This window comes from Rattus norvegicus, chromosome 6 (assembly GCF_036323735.1).
Source record: "Rattus norvegicus strain BN/NHsdMcwi chromosome 6, GRCr8, whole genome shotgun sequence".
Lineage (NCBI taxonomy): Eukaryota > Metazoa > Chordata > Mammalia > Rodentia > Muridae > Rattus > Rattus norvegicus.
This window is the reverse complement of record NC_086024.1, coordinates 94,265,035-94,283,636: the sequence shown is the minus strand read 5'-3', so window position 1 is coordinate 94,283,636 and position 18,602 is coordinate 94,265,035. Positions and strand designations below refer to the sequence as shown.

The 18,602-nt window shown below is 43.1% G+C and overlaps 1 protein-coding gene across 18 annotated transcripts in view; it reads left to right on the top strand.

Moving 5' to 3' along the window:
• Nin (ninein) overlaps positions 1-18,602 on the top strand; it is a 102,298-nt gene that overhangs the window by 80,043 nt on the left and 3,653 nt on the right. For 6 of the 18 annotated variants that reach the window (XM_017594089.3, XM_008764705.4, XM_006240158.5 and 3 more), the window contains 8 exons: positions 1,281-1,403; positions 2,117-2,230; positions 2,991-3,137; positions 4,575-4,754; positions 5,847-5,996; positions 7,376-7,477; positions 11,585-11,782; positions 15,049-15,162. In XM_017594089.3, the coding sequence (XP_017449578.1) occupies positions 1,281-1,403; positions 2,117-2,230; positions 2,991-3,137; positions 4,575-4,754; positions 5,847-5,996; positions 7,376-7,477; positions 11,585-11,782; positions 15,049-15,162 (1,128 nt within the window). Of the gene's footprint in view, positions 1-1,280; positions 1,404-2,116; positions 2,231-2,990; positions 3,138-4,574; positions 4,755-5,846; positions 5,997-7,375; positions 7,478-10,340; positions 10,402-10,799; positions 10,896-11,584; positions 11,783-13,365; positions 13,875-15,048; positions 15,163-18,602 lie in introns of those variants that run through there. The other 12 variants (XM_008764706.4, XM_063261705.1, XM_063261708.1 and 9 more) reach the window with 8 other exon arrangements.

The following is an 18,602-nucleotide window of genomic DNA, read 5'->3' as shown; positions in this document are numbered from 1 at the left end:
GGATTAACGGCATGGGAAACAACTGGCTCCTAGGAGTGGCTTCCAGCTAGGTCAGAGTGAGCATTGCTCCCCAACACCCGGGCATTTTTGGTTTTCACAAGTTGGGGGAATAGTATTACTGAGTGTCAAGGATAAAGCCAGAGATGCTGTGAAACATCCTGCTGTGTCCAGAAAAGCCTCTGCAACAAAGTATCCAGCATGAAGCTGATACCAGCGTGGATGCAGAAAAGAACAGAAGCAGCCTGGTTTGCCTCAGCTGTGAGTGGAGAGAAGGAAGTGGAGAGAAAGAAGCCAACATGTCCACTCCAACTGGAAGTCCATTAGGTTTCTTCCCAGGGGAAGGGCACAGCCTTCACTTGCCCGCATGCTAATACTTGAAAGTGAGAAATACCAATCCCCTAGTTTGTTTTTGTTTTTGAAACAAGATCTTGATGTGTAGCCTAGGCTAGCCTCAAAGGTCTAATCTTCCTGCCTCAGCCTCCTGAGTGCTAAGACTATAGACGTGTACAACAATGACATGTAACTTTTTTCTTTTCTCTTTAGAGCCAGGGCATTATAAAGCCCTGGTTTAACTAGAAACAATGTATGTAGTCAGGGCTGGCCTTGAGCTACTGATATTCTAAATCAGGGATTCTCAACCTTCCCAGTGCTGGGACCCTTTAATACAGTTCTTGTCATGGTGGCCCCAACCATAAAATTATTTTTGTTGCTACTTCATAACTAGAATTTGGCTACTGCTGTGAATCATAATGTAATTATTTTTGGAGATAGAGGTTTGCCAAAGGAGTTAGGACCCACAGCTTGAGAACTGCTGCTCTAAATCCGTCTGCACCTCCCAGCTCCAGGGTTACCATGCTCAGCTCATTCTATGGTCTTGACTGACGTAGTCTGAAAAGTGCATTTTGAATACCCCTTTATTTGCATGATAACGAATGTAACCTGTGCCATGGAGAAGTTAAACTGAAGACAGGAGAGCAGTGTGTCACACAACTGGGGAAGTAAGACCGAAAGCTAGGACGATCATTTAGCGGTATCTGCCTGCTAATGTAGGTCTCATCTCAGCAGACATTTCAGTAATCAGCTAGGGGACGGTGAGAAGCCAGTTGGGAACAGTTAGTCGAAGTTAATTATAGAATTCTAGAGTTTATATGTCCTTTGAAATATGTCCAGACCGGAAGATTTCAGGGCCAAGCGAGGCCCCTGTTTACAAATACCTCCTTTTCAAGTTTATAGTATAAACATAGCTGGGAGGTGTCCCTCATTTGTTTAATCTCTTACAGCTGCACAGATGTCCTGACCTCTCTGACTTCCAGCAAAAAATGTGTAGCATTCTAAGCTACAACGAAAACCTGCTGAAGGAGAAAGAAGTTCTCAGTGAAGAATTAAAGAGCTGTGCCGATAAGGTAGCAGAAACAATGGAGTTTCCCTTCATTGTGGATGGAGTGCGTGCAGTGCCACAGCAGGCATCACGGCAGGCCTTTCCCTGTGGGCTGCGGCCCCTGGACTTCCTGTATTAGTTCAGAGTTAGAGATGGAGTTATGTGACCCTAGACTAGTGAAGTCGAGAATCTGACTTTGTCTCACTATATCATGATGCTATTCGGTAAATAATAATAATAATAATAATAATAATAATAATAATAATAATAATACACAATAGAAATATGACTCTTATCCTCTGAAATCCATCACAGCCAAACACTATTTTTTTCTATTATTTTTTCACTCACAATACAAAGATGTTGCTTTCCTTGTTCTACCTGCCTTATAGGCATTCTTTATTTTTGTGTTAAAATACAGTCTTGAGATTTCCAATTGCCTTTCAGTCTACTTCCTGCCCTCAAACTAGAATATACTGGGGGGAGTAGGGGGACATAAAAAGGAGAACTAAGCAAAGAAGAGACATGACATTAAGTAGGACAGAGCCAGGAAAGCTTCACCCCACCCCACCCCCATCCCCACTGGCCAGTTTTTGATGGTAGTTATGTACCCTCCCTTCCCCCACCCCTGCCTGGCAAATAGGAGGGTTCTCTATGGAAGAGATGATGGAAACCATAAACTGAGCCTAGATTCGCTTGCACAAATGCTCTCCTACCTTTGTGTCCTATCTGAAACAGTTGGCAGAATCAAGCCTTTTAGAGCACAGAATTGCTACAATAAAGGAGGAACGGGAGGCCTGGGAAGAGCAGAGCCAGGACCTGAAGTCCCAGCTGGCGCTTTCCCAGGAAAAGGTGTGTAGACAGTTTTTGCTCTATTCCCACAATTCGTATTTCCTAGTATTTTCACCTTCTAAAGAAAGGCCAGGTAGAGTGTTCAAGATGAGAGTGGCTCAAGTAGCCTGAGAATGATCCCATGGGACATCATTTGAGACATATTCACAGTATTGCAAAAGCTGTAAAAAACACTGTGTCTGTCCATCGAAGCCCATGAACCTGCAGCTTCCTTCTTGTGACCAGTGCTTGCTTAGTAAGGACAGGGCTTAAAGAGGCTTGGTCCTAACGTAAGACAGGACTTCTAAAGCAAGTCCATGCCTTCAAATGCTGAAAGACTGCGGTATCAACCTGCCGTTTACAAACTTAAGTTGAATTGAGATACGCTTGAGACAGCAGTAAAATAGAATCCTGCAAGTACAAACTATTTTCAACGAAGAGGTCTTTCACAAACCAACATGTCAGACTCAAATGTAGTTTCCCAAGACTCAGTGGGAGTGTGCTTGACAATGGCAGTGTGCCTTCCTCAGCTCTGTCCCCCAGCTCCTGGCAGTCTGGTGGGTGCCCATATCAGCAGTACCTGGCCCCAGACAGGCTTGTCTTTTTCCTAAGTATAACTTCCCTGTAAATATATGTAGCATCCTGAATTGCTGGGAAGAGAACAGGATGGAGCGAATTATATCTGAAGGGGCCTGGGCATTCCCTTGTTCAACTGGACACGCAAGAGGTGAGACCATGAATGCTGTGTCACCCACAAAATACAACTGTTCTCGCCATGCAGGTTCAGAATTTAGAAGATATCCTGAAGAATGTAAACCTTCAAATGGCCCAGATAGAATCAGACCTCCAAGTGACTCGACAGGAAAAGGAGGCTCTAAAGCAGGAAGTGATGTCATTACACCTACAGCTTCAGAATGCCATCGACAAGGTTATTGCTTTCTTTGTAATTATACTATGTTATTTTAGTCTATTTAGTTTTGCGCGCGTGTGTGTGTCACACACACACATCACAATGTGGTATATATATATATATATATATATATATATATATATATATATATATATATATATATATAGTTTTTTATTTGTTTGTGTAGCCACTGCAGCACCAAACAGTAAAACATTTCTTACGCTATCCTTTGCCCCCTGCAGTTGATAACCCCAGGGATCCGCTTCTGTATTCTCTGCCACTATAGGGTCAGGGACATTTGCTTCTCAACCACATATCAATGGAATTATAATGGTACAAAAGGTTTTTTTTTTAAAACCGAAGAAGTTAAAAGCCCATAGCTGAGCTGAGATTTATAATACCAAACAAAATCATTTTCAAACTAAACACGGCCGTGCATGGGAAACCAGCCAAGGAAAACATTAGGAGAAATTGAGCTAGGAACACCCATCTACAGTGGCAAAACAACACCAACCAGGCAAAGTGCAGAAAAGGAAACCTAGCGTAAGACAATGGCGCTGCCTTATGAGTCTCTGCTGCCAATTGGCTTGCCTCTGCACTAACGGAAAGTCTAGAGAAAGCTGCTTAAAAAAATAGCTGGCTGCCCTTCCTGGTGCTCTTAAAAACACGTCTCATTTTAAAGTTACAGAGCTGCTTGGTGTTCACACTAATCGTTGGCAGCATTCTGCATGGCCAGTAGATGTTTAATTTCATTCTGTAATAATGAAACTAGCCCACGATTCGGTTATTTTATCCCTCAGTGGATAATACTTAAAATAAGATGGGCTTTTCAATTTTAAAAATACCAAGGGCCTGACCTTTTCCTCAACCCCTTTAAACTTCCTTTTCTTTCTCATGTCTGACTTACAAGGCAGAAGGTCATCTGGCCATGCTGCTTCTTTCAATTTTCTAAAGTTATTTTTAGGATTAAAAAAAGTCATTTTGGTACCTTAAAGCGTATTCTTCAGTTCGAGCCTCCATTACAAGGACAATCAGTGCTTTGGACTCTAAAAAGGAGCAAGCACGCCTGTGTGAAAGCCGGCTAGGACTAGCCTGTGGAAGCATGCGGCTTACAGCGCCTCTGAGTTCTCCATGACTTCTGTTAATCAAGAGTGTTACCTAGGTTCAAAGAGGGCTTCCCAAGACTTTGAAACCACCAGCCTCTTGACACTTGAGTCCTTTGTAGATCATGCCAGAACCTGTCCATCAGACTTTCTAGTGAAGTCAATAGGATCATTTTGAACCTTTAAAAAAAAAAATCCAAGAGGATCATTTTCTTCATATCTATATACACATTAGCTTGAAATGTGTGCACTAAGGACTGTCATTAGGTAAGCAGGAACCCTCTCAAGACAGAAATGACCTGTCCCTTCGCTAGTAAGTTTTGATGCTCCAATTCTCCAATTCTCCATACAGGACTGGGTCTCGGAAACAGCTACCCATCTCTCAGGGCTCCAGGGCCAGCAGAAAAGGCTATCCTGGAACAAACTGGATCATCTGATGAGTGAGGAACCAGAGCTGCTTTGTCAAGAAAGCAAGAGGCTCCAGACTGTAGTTCAGAACACCCAAGCAGACCTCACACACTCCCGGGAGAAGGTAACTCAGAAGCTGCAGGTGTGGAAAATGATTCGATATGAAAATGAGTTGTTTGATACGGTCTTAGATGTAGATGTGAGTACCTTGTGATGGAAGGCTTGTTTTGAGATGAGTAAGTTTTCATTTACTCATATGTAAATTTATATATTTAAATTATTTATTTTAGATAACCAATTGTATATTAAAATACATCTGTGACGTTAACCCTCGTATTAAAAGTGCCAGCTGGTGCAAATTATGATATCCACATATTCCTCATTCTAACTGGTTAGCTGCCCAGACCAATAATAACCAAATGGCAAACTCAGACTTAAGGGTCAAGCTAAGTCTTCGTGAGAGAAAACTTGGTCCCCTTTGTAGAGACATTTCAAGGCCAGAATAAGTTTTAAAGTTCCAGATGACCAACCTGCTGACCCGCGTTTACCTGTGGCTGTGCCTCAGCTGTGCCGTCAACCACTTACCCTGTGCCTCAGCATGCTTGCTGTGGAATTCCAACCGTCCTGAATTTTCTTTGAGAACACCTACTGTGTGCAGAAGAATCTGCTGTTACAGAATCTGCAGTGGGAATAGGACAGCTGTGGTCCCCCTCATGGGCTTGGCACACGCAGGTGTATATCCAGCAGCCGACTCTACCAGAGTCAGCCTCAGCCACCCCTAAATGCTCTGCCCATGACGGAGCCACAGAACCCAGGTCTGCCCTCCCTCCCCCCATTTGTTCAGCAGCTCCTTCACTCACACTGGGCTCCTGGAGACTTAGCTGATGGAGAAATTCTCAAAGTGCCATTAACGTTGAGCTTGTAAGCTCAGCCAGCTTTATCTAGAAAGGATGTTTAGAAATAATTAAAAAAAAAAAAAATAGGCTTCAGAATTCAGAGTCTAGGTCTTGCTATGTTGCCCAGGTTGGTTTGAACTTAGGGCTCAAATGATCCCCTGCCTCAGTCTCCCTGGTAACTGGGATCTCAGCCCTCTACCACCCTAACCAGCTGAAAAAGTGCTTTTTACTACCATGAAACCCAAGTAGTGAATAAAACATTCCCTGTTTGCCATTTGTTTCCCGGCTGGATGGTTAGAGAAGCATTTCTCTCTTACTAGATCCGTCAACTGGAATCCAACCTTCTGCCCACCAAGCACCAAAAGCAACTCAACCAATCGTGTACTGTGAAGCCCATAGAACAAGAAAAATTGGCCTTAAAGAGAGAGTGTGAACAGTCTCGGAAGGAGCGATCTCCTACCAGCAGGAAGGTGGGTTTGTCACGTATAATGGTGCGCCTGTGTCCTGACCAGTGTATTCCAGTGTCTGCTTCTTGCCTGGAGTGGCAGACTTTGAGCCTTCATAATCTTGTCAAAACAGTGTCATCGTGCTTTGACTGAGTAAAGATTTTTTTAAAACAAGAACAATTTAAGCTTTTAGAAGGAAGACGGTATGGGGCTGGGGATTTAGCTCAGTGGTAGAGCGCTTACCTAGGAAGCGCAAGGCCCTGGGTTCGGTCCCCAGCTCCGAAAAAAAAAGAACCAAAAAAAAAAAAAAAAGGAGGAAGACGGTTCACATATGCATGCACACACGTGAATGCATGCATACATGCACACACACACACACACACACACACATCACCACATCACCTTAAAAGAATTCATTTTAAATCGTATGTTTATATATGGGTATGTGCACATGAGTGTTGAGGCCAAAAGAGGGTGTCAGATCCTCTGGAGCTGGAGTTTTCGGCTGTTGTAAGCCGCCCAACATGGTTTCTAGGAACTCAGAATATCTGGAAGATCAGTATGCGCTCCTAACCACTTAGCAATCTCTCTAGCCCCTAAAACCCAGGTTTTAAAAGCAATACCAAAAACGAACAAAACAAACAACAACAAAAAGCCTTTTGAAGGTTTTAAGAAGGAGGGACAGAAGTGCATGCACAGCTATCTACTAATAAGAGGAGAAAGCAGAGTGGACCATCAAGCTAATATGACTGGCAAAGCTCTCTGAGAGGACTAAGAAATTCCTTACCTCCCAGTTAATGTTTGATAAGTATTTGGAAAGAAATGTGCATCTGAATAGAAAGAATTTACTTAGAAATCCATAAAGAAAAGCTTTTGATTTTTATCTTCACTCTTATTTATGAAGTTAAATGTTAGAGGAAAGAGGAAGTTTCTGAAAAATGGAGATTAATAAAACCCTGATGGGAAACAAGCATCAGGAGTCTGCGATGGTGTGAGATTGTATGTGAAGCGGGGGCAGTGCTGGCTCAAGGGGAGAGGGAGGGGCTGTGTTTTCTTAAGTAGTTTTTCCACTAAGTATGCACTTGGAACTTATGTACACACACACACACTTGTGGGCACAGCTATTTCGTTGTAGGGTAATGTGTATTTCTTACAGTGGGTGGCAGAGAAGTTTAAAGCCAGCTGCCTTAGGAAACTCTGGTCTTTGTGAGATGAGGTGGTTAAATCCAGATTGCTTAAATGCCAGCTGTGCACTAATGTGCACTGAATTGTTGTTTGTAGGTTTCTTTGTAGAATCACCTTGGCTTTCTTCCAAGACGAGAGGTCTCTAATGCAAATTTATCAAAATAAAAGAGAGCAACTCATTTTTTAAAAGTCCTTTTTACTTTGTTTGGTTTTTACAGGTCAGTCAGATGAGTTCCCTTGAGCGAGAATTAGAAACAATCCATTTGGAAAATGAAGGTCTGAAGAAGAAACAGGTGAGACTGGACGAGAAATTAATGGAGGTTAGTACTGGAGTAAACTATCTAAACTGTGGCCAATGCCTATGAGCCATTTCTCCAGAGAGACCAGACATAGCATTGAATTCCTGCTGGAAAAGTCTAATTGTCAGCCTTGATTCTTTGGTCTATCTTCCCCAAATGAACAGACATGTTTGCTTAGTTACTTACAGTCATAGGTATCCATGCTGCTTTGCAGAATGAAGCATAACTTTAACCCCAAATGTAAGAGCCATATATATCAATAAATGTGGATCGCAGGACTCTGCCTGATACTGCCTGAGGGGCCCAGAGCTCTCTTGTCATTGGTGTATATGTAACGGTTTCCCGATGTATCCTATCCTGCATTGTTTTATGATATCATCACTCTCCAATTACCTGTCCAGATGTATGTAGATCTGCATTTAGGTTTCTTTTCAGCAACTACTATCTTTTTTTTTTTTCTTTTTCTTTTTTTCGGAGCTGGGGACCAAACCCAGGGCCTTGCACCCAGGCCCTTGCGCTTCCTAGGCAAGCGCTCTACCAGTGAGCTAAATTCCCAACCCCTCTTTTTTTTTTTTTTTAAGATTTATTTATTTTTTATATATGAGTACACTGTAGCTGTCTTCAGGCACACCAGAAGAGGGCATCGGATCCCATTATAGGTGGTTGTGAGCCACCACGTGGTTGCTGGGAATTGAACTCAGGACCTCTGGAAGAGCAGTCAGTGCTCTTAACCACTGAGCCACCTCTCCAGCCCAGGAACTGCCATCTTATGCAAATAGAGCTCAGGGGTAGAGGACTCCCTTTGCATGTGTGAAGCCTTGGGCTGGATTTCTAGTGATCAAAAAACAAAGTATTCATGGCTTATGGCAACATTGTAACTCAGCTGTACCTTGGGAAAGGTACAACTGGCAAATGTTAAGCTGATTTGGAAAACCAATCAATGTGTGTTCACTTGGCCCAGCAACCAGTGTGCTTTTGAACCATTACAGGATAAGAACAAATGCATAGCCCTTAGTAAGTGAAGAGTTGACGGAGATGGCTTGCTGTGGGTAGATGAAAAAATAATCTAACATGATTAACATAATAATCTAACTATAAAATCTGTATAAGAAAGCACACATAGAATGTATCTTGCTATCGTCTTAAAATACTGTGTGTACATATTTTGTTTTGTTTTTGAAGGCAGGATTATAGGAAGGAAGTTTTCAAAGTATTTTCTATTTGTTTGTTTGTTTGTTTAATTTTATTGTGGTTTTTCAAGGCAAGGTTTCTCTGTATAACCATGGCTGTCCTGGAACTCACTCTGTAGACCAATCTGGCCTAGAACTCAGAGATCTGCCTGCCTCTGCCTCCCAAGTGCCAGGATCAAAGTCATGTGCCACCTCTGGCTGACAAAGTATTTTCCTTATAAAGCTGCATATATGGCAAGATGGCTTTAGTGCTTAGCTTTAAAATAATGTGAAATGTGGGCAAAGGTATCACATTGACATTTAAATGACCACTGAGGTTTCTGACAACTTTATGTTCTCCAATTTACCCATGAATGGGAAGATTGGTGAAATCTCCATAAATGCATTCAAAACTGTGAGTTCAGCCTGTGCTTTGACGTAGATAGGAAATAGTTTAGAGGCTCTAATGAGTAAGATATCTGAGGCTGAGCTCTGGTAAGACTCTGAAGGGTGGCAGGGTGAATGCACTTATCCAGTGCTGGACTCGGTCCACACGCTCTACCAGTAAGCTGGATCTTCGCCTGTTTGCTCTAACCTGGGAAGCCCCCTTCTTCCAGGCCCATTTCTATTATTAACAGGCATCAGCCACTTCCTGCCATTCTTTTTCTCTAGTAGTAAATATTTGCTGATAAGGAAAATGAATGTTCCTAGTACCGGAAGTGAGTAAAGGAAAAGCATGAATTTAAACACAAAAAAGAACATTTTACATACTATTCTAATGAAATTCCCATTAGGAAGCAAGGCTGAGTTATTAATTCTACAGTTCTATAGACTGGATTTGTTTTTCCTCCTTCACATTTCTGAGCCATATGGCTCAGGCTGTCCTTGAACTCGCCATCCCTTGGCTTTTAGTCTCCTGAGTGCTTCTGGCACCACATCTAGTTCCAGATTGGATTTTGAACAGCTCTTTTGAGATAATTCACATCCTGTACAGTTTAAATTATACAGTTGGGCTTGGGGTGTGGTTTTACTTCTTAGACCTTGGGGACATGTATATAACAACTTTACAGCTTTACCCATTTTTTAAGCTTATAATCCAATAGCTTTAATCAAGCCCACTGCTTCTAAAACCTTTCATTACTCTCAGCTCTAACTCTTAGGCGGTAACCACTCTTCCGACCAGCCTGGTAAGTCAGGTTGCAGTATGATTGTAGAGGGTGGTGTATTGATGCTTTTGCTATCTTTTGTGCTTAACCTGAGGGATCCACGGATTCCTTCCTCTCTGGCAGTTTTCCCATCGGTGCGGCTGAGGTGTGATGACTAGGCAAGGAAGTGTTCCTCTCTCAGCGTCTTTGGGGTCAGAGACTTTGAGAAAATGATTCTTATCTGGTGCACACGCTTGCTTGGGAGACATCTACCTCATCTCTACAAACTAGTTTAAGGGGCACATGTGAACACATATCCACTCTGGTGTAATTAAAGATTATAAATGAGGCCGAAAAATTCACAAGTTCACAGCCAACCAGATTACAGCAGATGAGGGTGCCACTGCAGAGCTGTAGTTTGTAAGGGCCTTGACTGTAAGCTGACACACAGCAGAGGTGACCTTGGTTGCTGAAATACTCTTATTCATGTGCTATAACTTACGCTTTTCTTACTCTTCCTGGAGCTCCTGTAATTTTCTCTTGTTTTTGTTTTGTCCGTGGCTAACCTAGAACTCAGTGGTTGGAAGCAGCAGAGTGGGGCGCAGCTCTGTGTCCGAGCTAGTGTGTAAAGGTAGAGCGCTCTTTCAGTGAACTCTCACGGCATGGGGATGTCTCCACCTCGTCTCCGTGCAGTCATTTCTGTTCATTATGGCAGCTCATACGTACGTGGACAAGAGCCAGTATACATTTTTTATTTTGCTTTAATATAGAATGTCTATTTACAAGGGTTCTCCCCAATATTTAAAGCAGTTTGAAGAAAACTGTGCCACTCTTAGGAACCTGTAGGTTCATAATCCCGTCAAACTCTTTATCCTAAGTAATGCAATGTTTTCATATCTACAACTACTACTATTTCAAAATGGACATACCCCAGAGACTTAGAATTTTTAAAAAAAAAATGGATAGTGGCTCTGAAACTTCATAACATTTCGTTATAGTTGAACTGAGAGGTCCTTCTCCCTCCCATAGGCCCGGAGGTGCTTCCTCTCGAGTTCCGTTCCTGCTCACGAGTATCGCATGCCTCGCATTGGGCCCGTGTCTGCTGAATGTGTTGACAGTTGAAAAGTAGCATGTTCCGTTGGCTAAAATGCATTCCTTTCCATTCCTTAAGTTTCATCAGCATGTTGATGCACTGTTTCCTTGCTGTTTTCAACAATACTTTTAGCTCAGTTCTGGGTGACCTGATGCCCCACACTAGCCTGTCTGGTTGCTATTTGAGGCTATAACTCCTACTAAATGAACCAAGATAGGTTGAAATAATTTTAGGTACAATAATCTTAAAATGCTCAGTTGGAGTTAGAAGATACATAGCCAACGAATTAAGGATTTCATGGAGATTTCTTTACAAATCTCCATGGTGGTAAGGAAAATGAGAAAAGCTTATAGCAAAAGCACTCTCTCCCATCTTCCCAGCTCCTGTCTCACTTTTAATGAAAGGGGGAAAGCAGTTGAAAGTTCTAGAATAAAAAACTGTAGATATAATTTAGATATGCTATGTATATCATAGACCTCATGCCCTTATAGTCACTCAGGAGTGAGGAAGGTCTGTTCTTTCAAGTCTTGGTCACTTGATGTATTATCTCCAAGAGGCAACCAAAGGGCTCTTCCCACACACTTCCACCAGACCGTGTCCTGCTTAAGTGATCAGGACTATGAAGGCCATGAAGGGATGGATCCTGGGCTCAGTACTCCCTGCTTGGCACCTTCCTTGGCAGAAGGCCCTGCACTGACCAAGCTTTGCCCTTGTCCCTCAGATGCAGCCCCTGAGGTCCGCTGGGACGCATAGCCCATCCTCTCACTGGGATCTGCAGTTGCTCCAGCAGCAAGCCTGTCCGATGGTGCCCAGGGAGCAGTTTCTGCAGCTTCAACAGCAGCTGCTGCAGGCAGAAAAGAGAAGCCAGCACCTGCAGGAGGAGCTTGACAACAGGACCTCCGAACCCAACACAGTGCAGGTACGGAGTGCTCTTCTCTATGGAGAAGCTCGCAGCATCCTGTCCACTTTACCCTTGTTTGAAAAACAAACCAGTCGGAAGGTGGGGATGAAGAGCTCTGCCTTCTCTGAGTACACGCCCACAGAACCGCAGTGCCAGCACTCGCTTTGGTTTCATAGTTCTCTCCAAGTTCTCTCCTTGTAAGTCAGGCAGCTCCGTATGCTGGGCCTCCTTTGCACACTTGCGCATGACGGAAGATCAAGGTTCCTTGTGCATAGTGCAGAGTTGGCCCAACAGTCTTGTCTGGTGCCCAAAATGTCACAAACTCAATCCTGGGGCAGGAATCTCCACTGACAGACATTCTTGGTTCTCCCGCACAGTGTGGCCTGCCAAGGTCTGAGAGGTCACAGGCGGGGATTCTTTATAACTAATGATGGAGAATGTGCAGATCCTTAGCGCTATGTTCTTAGTTACCTAGTTCACTTCACTCGATATTTGAAAGCTTCAAGTTTGAAAAACAAGCTCCAAATAATTGTTTCTCCTTAGTATATAATCTTCATTTTTCATAAATTTGTTCTTACCCATATAATTACTAGTGAGAAACAAAAATAAAAATGTCTCCTTTGTTTATGTCTAAGTCAATTCTTTCTGGTTTACAAATACTTAAGGCCCAGTTAATATTTGATAAGGAGTTTTCCAGTCTCTTAATCCTCACAGAGGAGCTTTGCAAGCCACATTAGCTTTCTGCTTTCTCCTCTTATTGGTAGGTTGCCGTGCCGTGCCGTGCCGTGCCGTGCCGTGCCGTGCCGTGCCGTGCCGTGCCGTGCCGTGCCGTGCCGTGCACTCACTCTTCTTAGCACAAACCTCAAACCTTCAAGAAGTCTTTATATGCTTGAAAACTCCATTTGTTTAGAAGCTTTCTATGTATTGTTCTCACCTCCCATTATTAGAGTCAGCCTTTAAGATCTAGATTGTTTGTTTGGTCGGACTGCTAAAGCCATGCCTAGCTCTCCGCAGACCACCTCAGCTCCCCAGCATTATGGTGAAACTTTCTAATAAAAACGGCTTTCATCGAGTATGAAAGGGAAGCTTCAGTTCTTCATTGTGTAGTAGAAATCTGAAACCTTGGCCTCTGTTTTTGAAAGGCTCTCCTAATAATGTGGCTAAGAGGTACTCATTGCTCTCCCAGACACAGTTTTTCCTAATCTGCCCATCAATATTTGAGAATTAAAAAAAAAAACAAAAACAAAAACAAAAAACAAATGTCTGCTCCAAGAACTCCAGTATTAGACAGAAACTAAGAAAAAAAATCCTTCAGCCAGAGAAGCGCCTGTTAAACACATTAGCATGGCTTCTAGGCCTTTTCTTTTTCCAGTTGCTGAGCTGACTCTAATTCTAAGAATACTGCACATTATACAAATCTGCATGGTGCCTGTGAACAGAGGAAGTTCCGTCTGCCTCTGTGTTGCTTTGTTTGCACGTGTAGTGTGACTGTGTGTTCTAACGATGTGTTTGTGTTATAAGTGCGTGAATTTAGACTCCCCTACAAATAAGCCATAATCTTGTCACCAGGGTGAAGTATCCCACTTGCCTTCTTTCTCTAGGCCTTGCTACCGGAGCAGCGAGCGGTGCACGCAGATTCCTGCAGGAGGATTGGGCACCTCTGAAAACTGGGCTGCTGTTACCATGACAGTCTCAAATGCACACATGCACACATGTACACGCACACCGTACACAGACATGAGCTGGGACATGTTGGAATCAAGTGCTCTTTTAAATTATTCGACTGTTACTTCACGGCTAAAGCCTTCACAGTATTGTTTCTCCTTTATGCAGACGTGAAAGACTTTGTGAATCAGTCACAAACTTCAGCTTGCTACAAATCAGCTTATTTATATGGTTTAAAGAGTGGATTTAAGATTCTTGAAAGCATATATTCTATATATTTTCTCATTCCATATGATGTAATTATTTTTAAAAGAAGGTACTACTTTTATATATGGAATTTGAAGAAAATCAGGGTTATTTATACTGTTTTTGTATAAGATGTACCATACTTTTTGACAGAAAAAAGGGAAATTTTGATGCAACAATAAAACAAAATTTAAATGTACGGCTGTCTTCTTTGTTTTCTTCTGCCATCTCCTTTGTAGCACTCAGTGTCCATTGAATTACCTGCTACTGTGGTTTTCTGTTTTGTTTTTTGAAGCAAGCATTATTCCTTATGCATAAACATTAAAAAGTCATTATATATTTTAAAATATAGGCCTTCTTTTCAAAGGCCAGACCGCCACGGCCCTGTGTATTGAAACTGCGTATTAAGCTTTTACTAAATACAGGTTGTTTGTCTTCAAATCGGTCACATGGTTTCATGTTTGAGCATCCTCCATGCTTGTCAAAGTACGTCTCTTAAAAAATAGCTATCACCCAGTCATAAACAACTGAACCACAATAATCATAACAATTGATAATAATCTTAAGGACTTGAAGCGCCTTCTAAAATGTGAAACTCCTGGTGTGGGCATTTTTCTAAGCGAGGGTATGAGCAGTGTCGTCTCTCTCCAGGTCATTTTGCTTCCTCAACTCGTGTCTCCTCACTCCCACCCTGGTGTATGAGAGGGAGAGGAAAGGCTATGCCTCTTCCTGTCCTGTGGTTTTATCTGGGTTCGAATGTCTGTGAGGAGATGTTTTCACTTCTAACCTGCTCTGATGATAGATGCACCCCCTAGTCCGATGTTTGCTTCACACTGACACATCACTGAGAGTCAGAGGAGTAGGGCAGCTGGCAGGAAGAAGTAAGAAACCAACCCTTGGATGGTCCCCAATCATTTCACAGGAAAATGAGAGGCGTGCATTGCAGTTGACTGGAAACATTAGGTGACCCCAAATAACCCAGTGTTTGCAATGTTCAAAGGCCTGCGGGATCACAAAGACACAAACCACAGTAGAAGGTTGGTCCCCTGCTTTAACTTACTTTGAATAGTCACTCTGTTAAAAGTGCACATGGGTTTCAATCAGGGGTTTAAGAATTAATATCAGGGGATGATGGAGCCAAGGTAAGAGCCTTGTCTTTTCCTAGATTGCTCTATGATTGTGCTACTTTTCTAAGGTATTGTCAACATGTGCAGTGCCCACAACTCCCATTACATCAGAAACCCATCCTCTGGTTACAAAGGAAAGCATCAGCTGTCCTTTCTCTAGGTGTTTATGGGGACAGTAACTACCAGTACCTCTAGTTGACATGATTTTCAAATGATAATACACTTCTTTCTCCCTCTTCTCCTTAGGGAAGCCAGGAACACCTTGTAAATCTCATGGAAGAACGAATGATAGAAGTTGAGCAAAAACTAAAGCTGGTGAAAAGGCTTCTTCAAGAAAAAGTGAATCAGCTCAAAGAGCAAGTAAGCCTCTGTCACTTCTATCTGTCCTGACACTCCAGTTTGTATGGGTACACAGGGTGTGTGTTTGTGTGTGTGTGTGTGTGTGTCTGTCTGTCTGTCTGTGTGTGTGAGTGTGTGTGCGTGTGTGTGTACATGCATGTGTGTGAGTGTATGTGTGTGTGTATGAGTGAGTGTGTGTCTGTGTGTGTGTATATGTGTGTGTGAGTGTGTGTGAGTGTGTGTGTCTGTGTCTGTGTGTATATGTGTGTGTGAGTGAGTGTGTGTGTGTCTGTGTGTGTGTATGTTTGTGTGTGTCTCTGTGTGTGTCTGTGTGTGTGTTTGAGTGAGTGTGTGTGTGTGTTTGAGTGAGTGTGTGTGTGTGAGTGAGTGTGTGTGTGTATGAGTGAGTGTGTGTGTGAGTGAGTGTGTGAGTGAGTGTGTGTGTGTTTGAGTTTGTGTGTGTGAGTGAGTGTGTGTGTGTGTGAGTGAGTGAGTGTGTGTAACCTCAGATGTTGGCCTTTGGGACATATCCACTGTGGGTCTCTCTGATTAGGCTAGGCCTTTCTCTCCCTCAGCACAGGGGTCACCTCTGCACCACTCACTGTACCCAGTTTTTTATATGGGAATTGGTTTTCTCATTCTACCATGTGGGAATCAAACTCAGGTCCCCATACTTGCAAGGCACAGACTCTATTAGCTGAGCTATCTTTCTAGCCCCAACATTCTAGTCTGAACTCCAGATTTTGCATCTTTTTATTGCTGCTAATTTGTGTTGTTAATAAAAGTTAATTCTGCTGGAGATGTCTAGAAAACTTAGGAATTACTTTCATATAAACCCCAAAATAAGAATTCCATCCCACAATTTTTTTTTCAAAAATTCACTGAGGCCTTATAAGATTGTCTACAATTTTATACAGTATATTTGCTAGCAGTGGCTCTTGTCTAAAGTGTTCTTAATGAAGTTCAATGGCTTGAACCAAATATAGATGTTTTTATCCAGGATATGAAATATACATCTCTAAGTAAGCAGAAAATGATACATTTATTTTTTTGAAATTGGGTAATAAATGTAACATTGGCTTTCTTGTTCCCAGTAGTTTGTGACAACCTCAAAAATACCTTGGGCTGATGAAATGGCTTGGTAGGTATCACACCAAGCCGGACAAGCTACACTCAATACCTGGAACCCATGTGGTAGAATGAGAGAGCCAATTCCCATAAGTTGTATTCTGACTTTCACACATGTATATGACCCCACACACATTCAATAATTAAGCAGACAAATACTATTTTAAGCATCTTATTGCTATCACCAGGCTCCAAAAGCCTGCTTTGAATGGGGTCTGAACTCCCGATTCTAGACCATTAAACAACTTGATCTTTTTACCTGCTAATTATAGACATGACCACTCTGTTTAAAAACTACCTGTGTATAAAACAAACAAACAAACAAACCAACAAAAAACATGGACAAGAACCTTTTCCTAGCCTCTCAGAAAACAGAGACTGAGACAAACAGGTTGGGTACAGAGCAGAATTTGCCAACCCTGGTTTTCTAGATACATAAAACCTAAGAATATTAGTGCCAGGAGAGAGATCTAAATGCCGATGCATGCAAGAACAGATGCATGCAGAAACTTTCCTTTGCTCTGTATCTTAAACAGAGGAGGAGGGGGAGGAAAACCCCTTTTGTGAGCAATTATCCAGGTAGTCCTTTGTGTGTTCCTATGGTCATTACAAGCTGCTATGTGTCACATCCTGTTCTGGGCACTAGAGACACAGCTCTGAGCAAAGTGAAACTCCTGGGCATGTGGAGTGTAAATTCTAGCAGGCCTAGAAGACGCCAAGAATTTCTCCAGATGGAAGCTTTAAAAATAAACAAGAGATAACTCTACTTTCCATATAGGATCACACAAGATCTAGAAGCCTAAAGAGAGCTTCCTGAAGGCCTCTTAAAGCAAGTCTAGAGAGCTGGGTGGAGAGTTGTAGGAAAGTAGTCTATAGAGCTGGATAGAGAAATGAAGGAAGGCAGTCTAGAAAGTTGAGTAGACAGATGTAGGGAGGCAGTCTAGAGAGCTGGGTTGACAGATTAGGGAGGCAGTCTAGAGAGCTGGAGAGATGTAGGGAGGCAGTCTAGAGAGCTGGGTAGACAGATTAGGGAGGCAGGCTAGAGAGGGTAGACAGATTAGAGAGGCAGGCTAGAGAGCTGGGTAGACAGATTAGGGAGGCAGGCTAGAGAGCTGGGTAGACAGATTAGGGAGGCAGGCTAGAGAGCTGGGTAGACAGATTAGGGAGGCAGGCTAGAGAGCTGGGTAGACAGATTAGGGAGGCAGGCTAGAAAGCTGGGTAGACAGATTAGGGAGGCAGTCTAGAGAGGGTAGACAGATTAGAGAAGCAGGCTAGAGAGCTGGGTAGACAGATTAGGGAGGCAGGCTAGAAAGCTGGGTAGACAGATTAGGGAGGCAGTCTAGAGAGGGTAGACAGATTAGAGAAGCAGGCTAGAGAGCTGGGTAGACAGATTAGGGAGGCAGGCTAGAAAGCTGGGTAGACAGATTAGGGAGGCAGTCTAGAGAGGGTAGACAGATTAGAGAGGCAGGCTCGAGAGCTGGGTAGACAGATTAGGGAGGCAGGCTAGAGAGCTGGGTAGACAGATTAGAGAGGCAGGCTAGAGAGCTGGGTAGACAGATTAGGGAGGCAGGCTAGAGAGCTGGGGACAGATTAGGGAGGCAGGCTAGAAAGCTGGGTAGACAGATTAGGGAGGCAGTCTAGAGAGGGTAGACAGATTAGAGAGGCAGGCTCGAGAGCTGGGTAGACAGATTAGGGAGGCAGGCTAGAGAGCTGGGTAGACAGATTAGGGAGGCAGTCTAGAGAGGGTAGACAGATTAGAGAGGCAGGCTCGAGAGCTGGGTAGACAGATTAGGGAGGCAGGCTAGAGAGCTGGGTAGACAGATTAGGGAGGCAGGCTAGAGAGCTGGGTGGGGAGATGTAGGGAGGCAGTCTAGAGAGCTGGAGAGATGTAGGGAGGCAGGCTCGAGAGCTGGGTAGACAGATTAGGGAGGCAGGCTAGGCTGCAGTAATTTAACAGAATGGGGAAAACGGGGTGTGGGCATCTGTAAATACAAACCACTGCTAGCTCATGCTGTCCTAAGAGAAGAGACTAGAAAGGAGAGGAGAATCAGCCAAGGAGACAGCATTTACTTCTATGCCTACTAGTTTGAATCTTGTCCTTTAAGCATGAAGGGTCACTGAAATGTCTTAATTGAAAGAGGTGTGGGGAAGGAAGGAATGGTGAGTTATGACGTTTCAGTCACAAGTAAGTTCTGAAGTGTACTATACCTGCCAGCTACTTAAATTATTATGACCCTGGAAATGACAATAAGTTGGCCATTCTGTAGCCACTCTTTATTCTGCTACCTGCTTGAGTCTGCTATGGAATGATGAGTATAAAATATGGGAAAAAA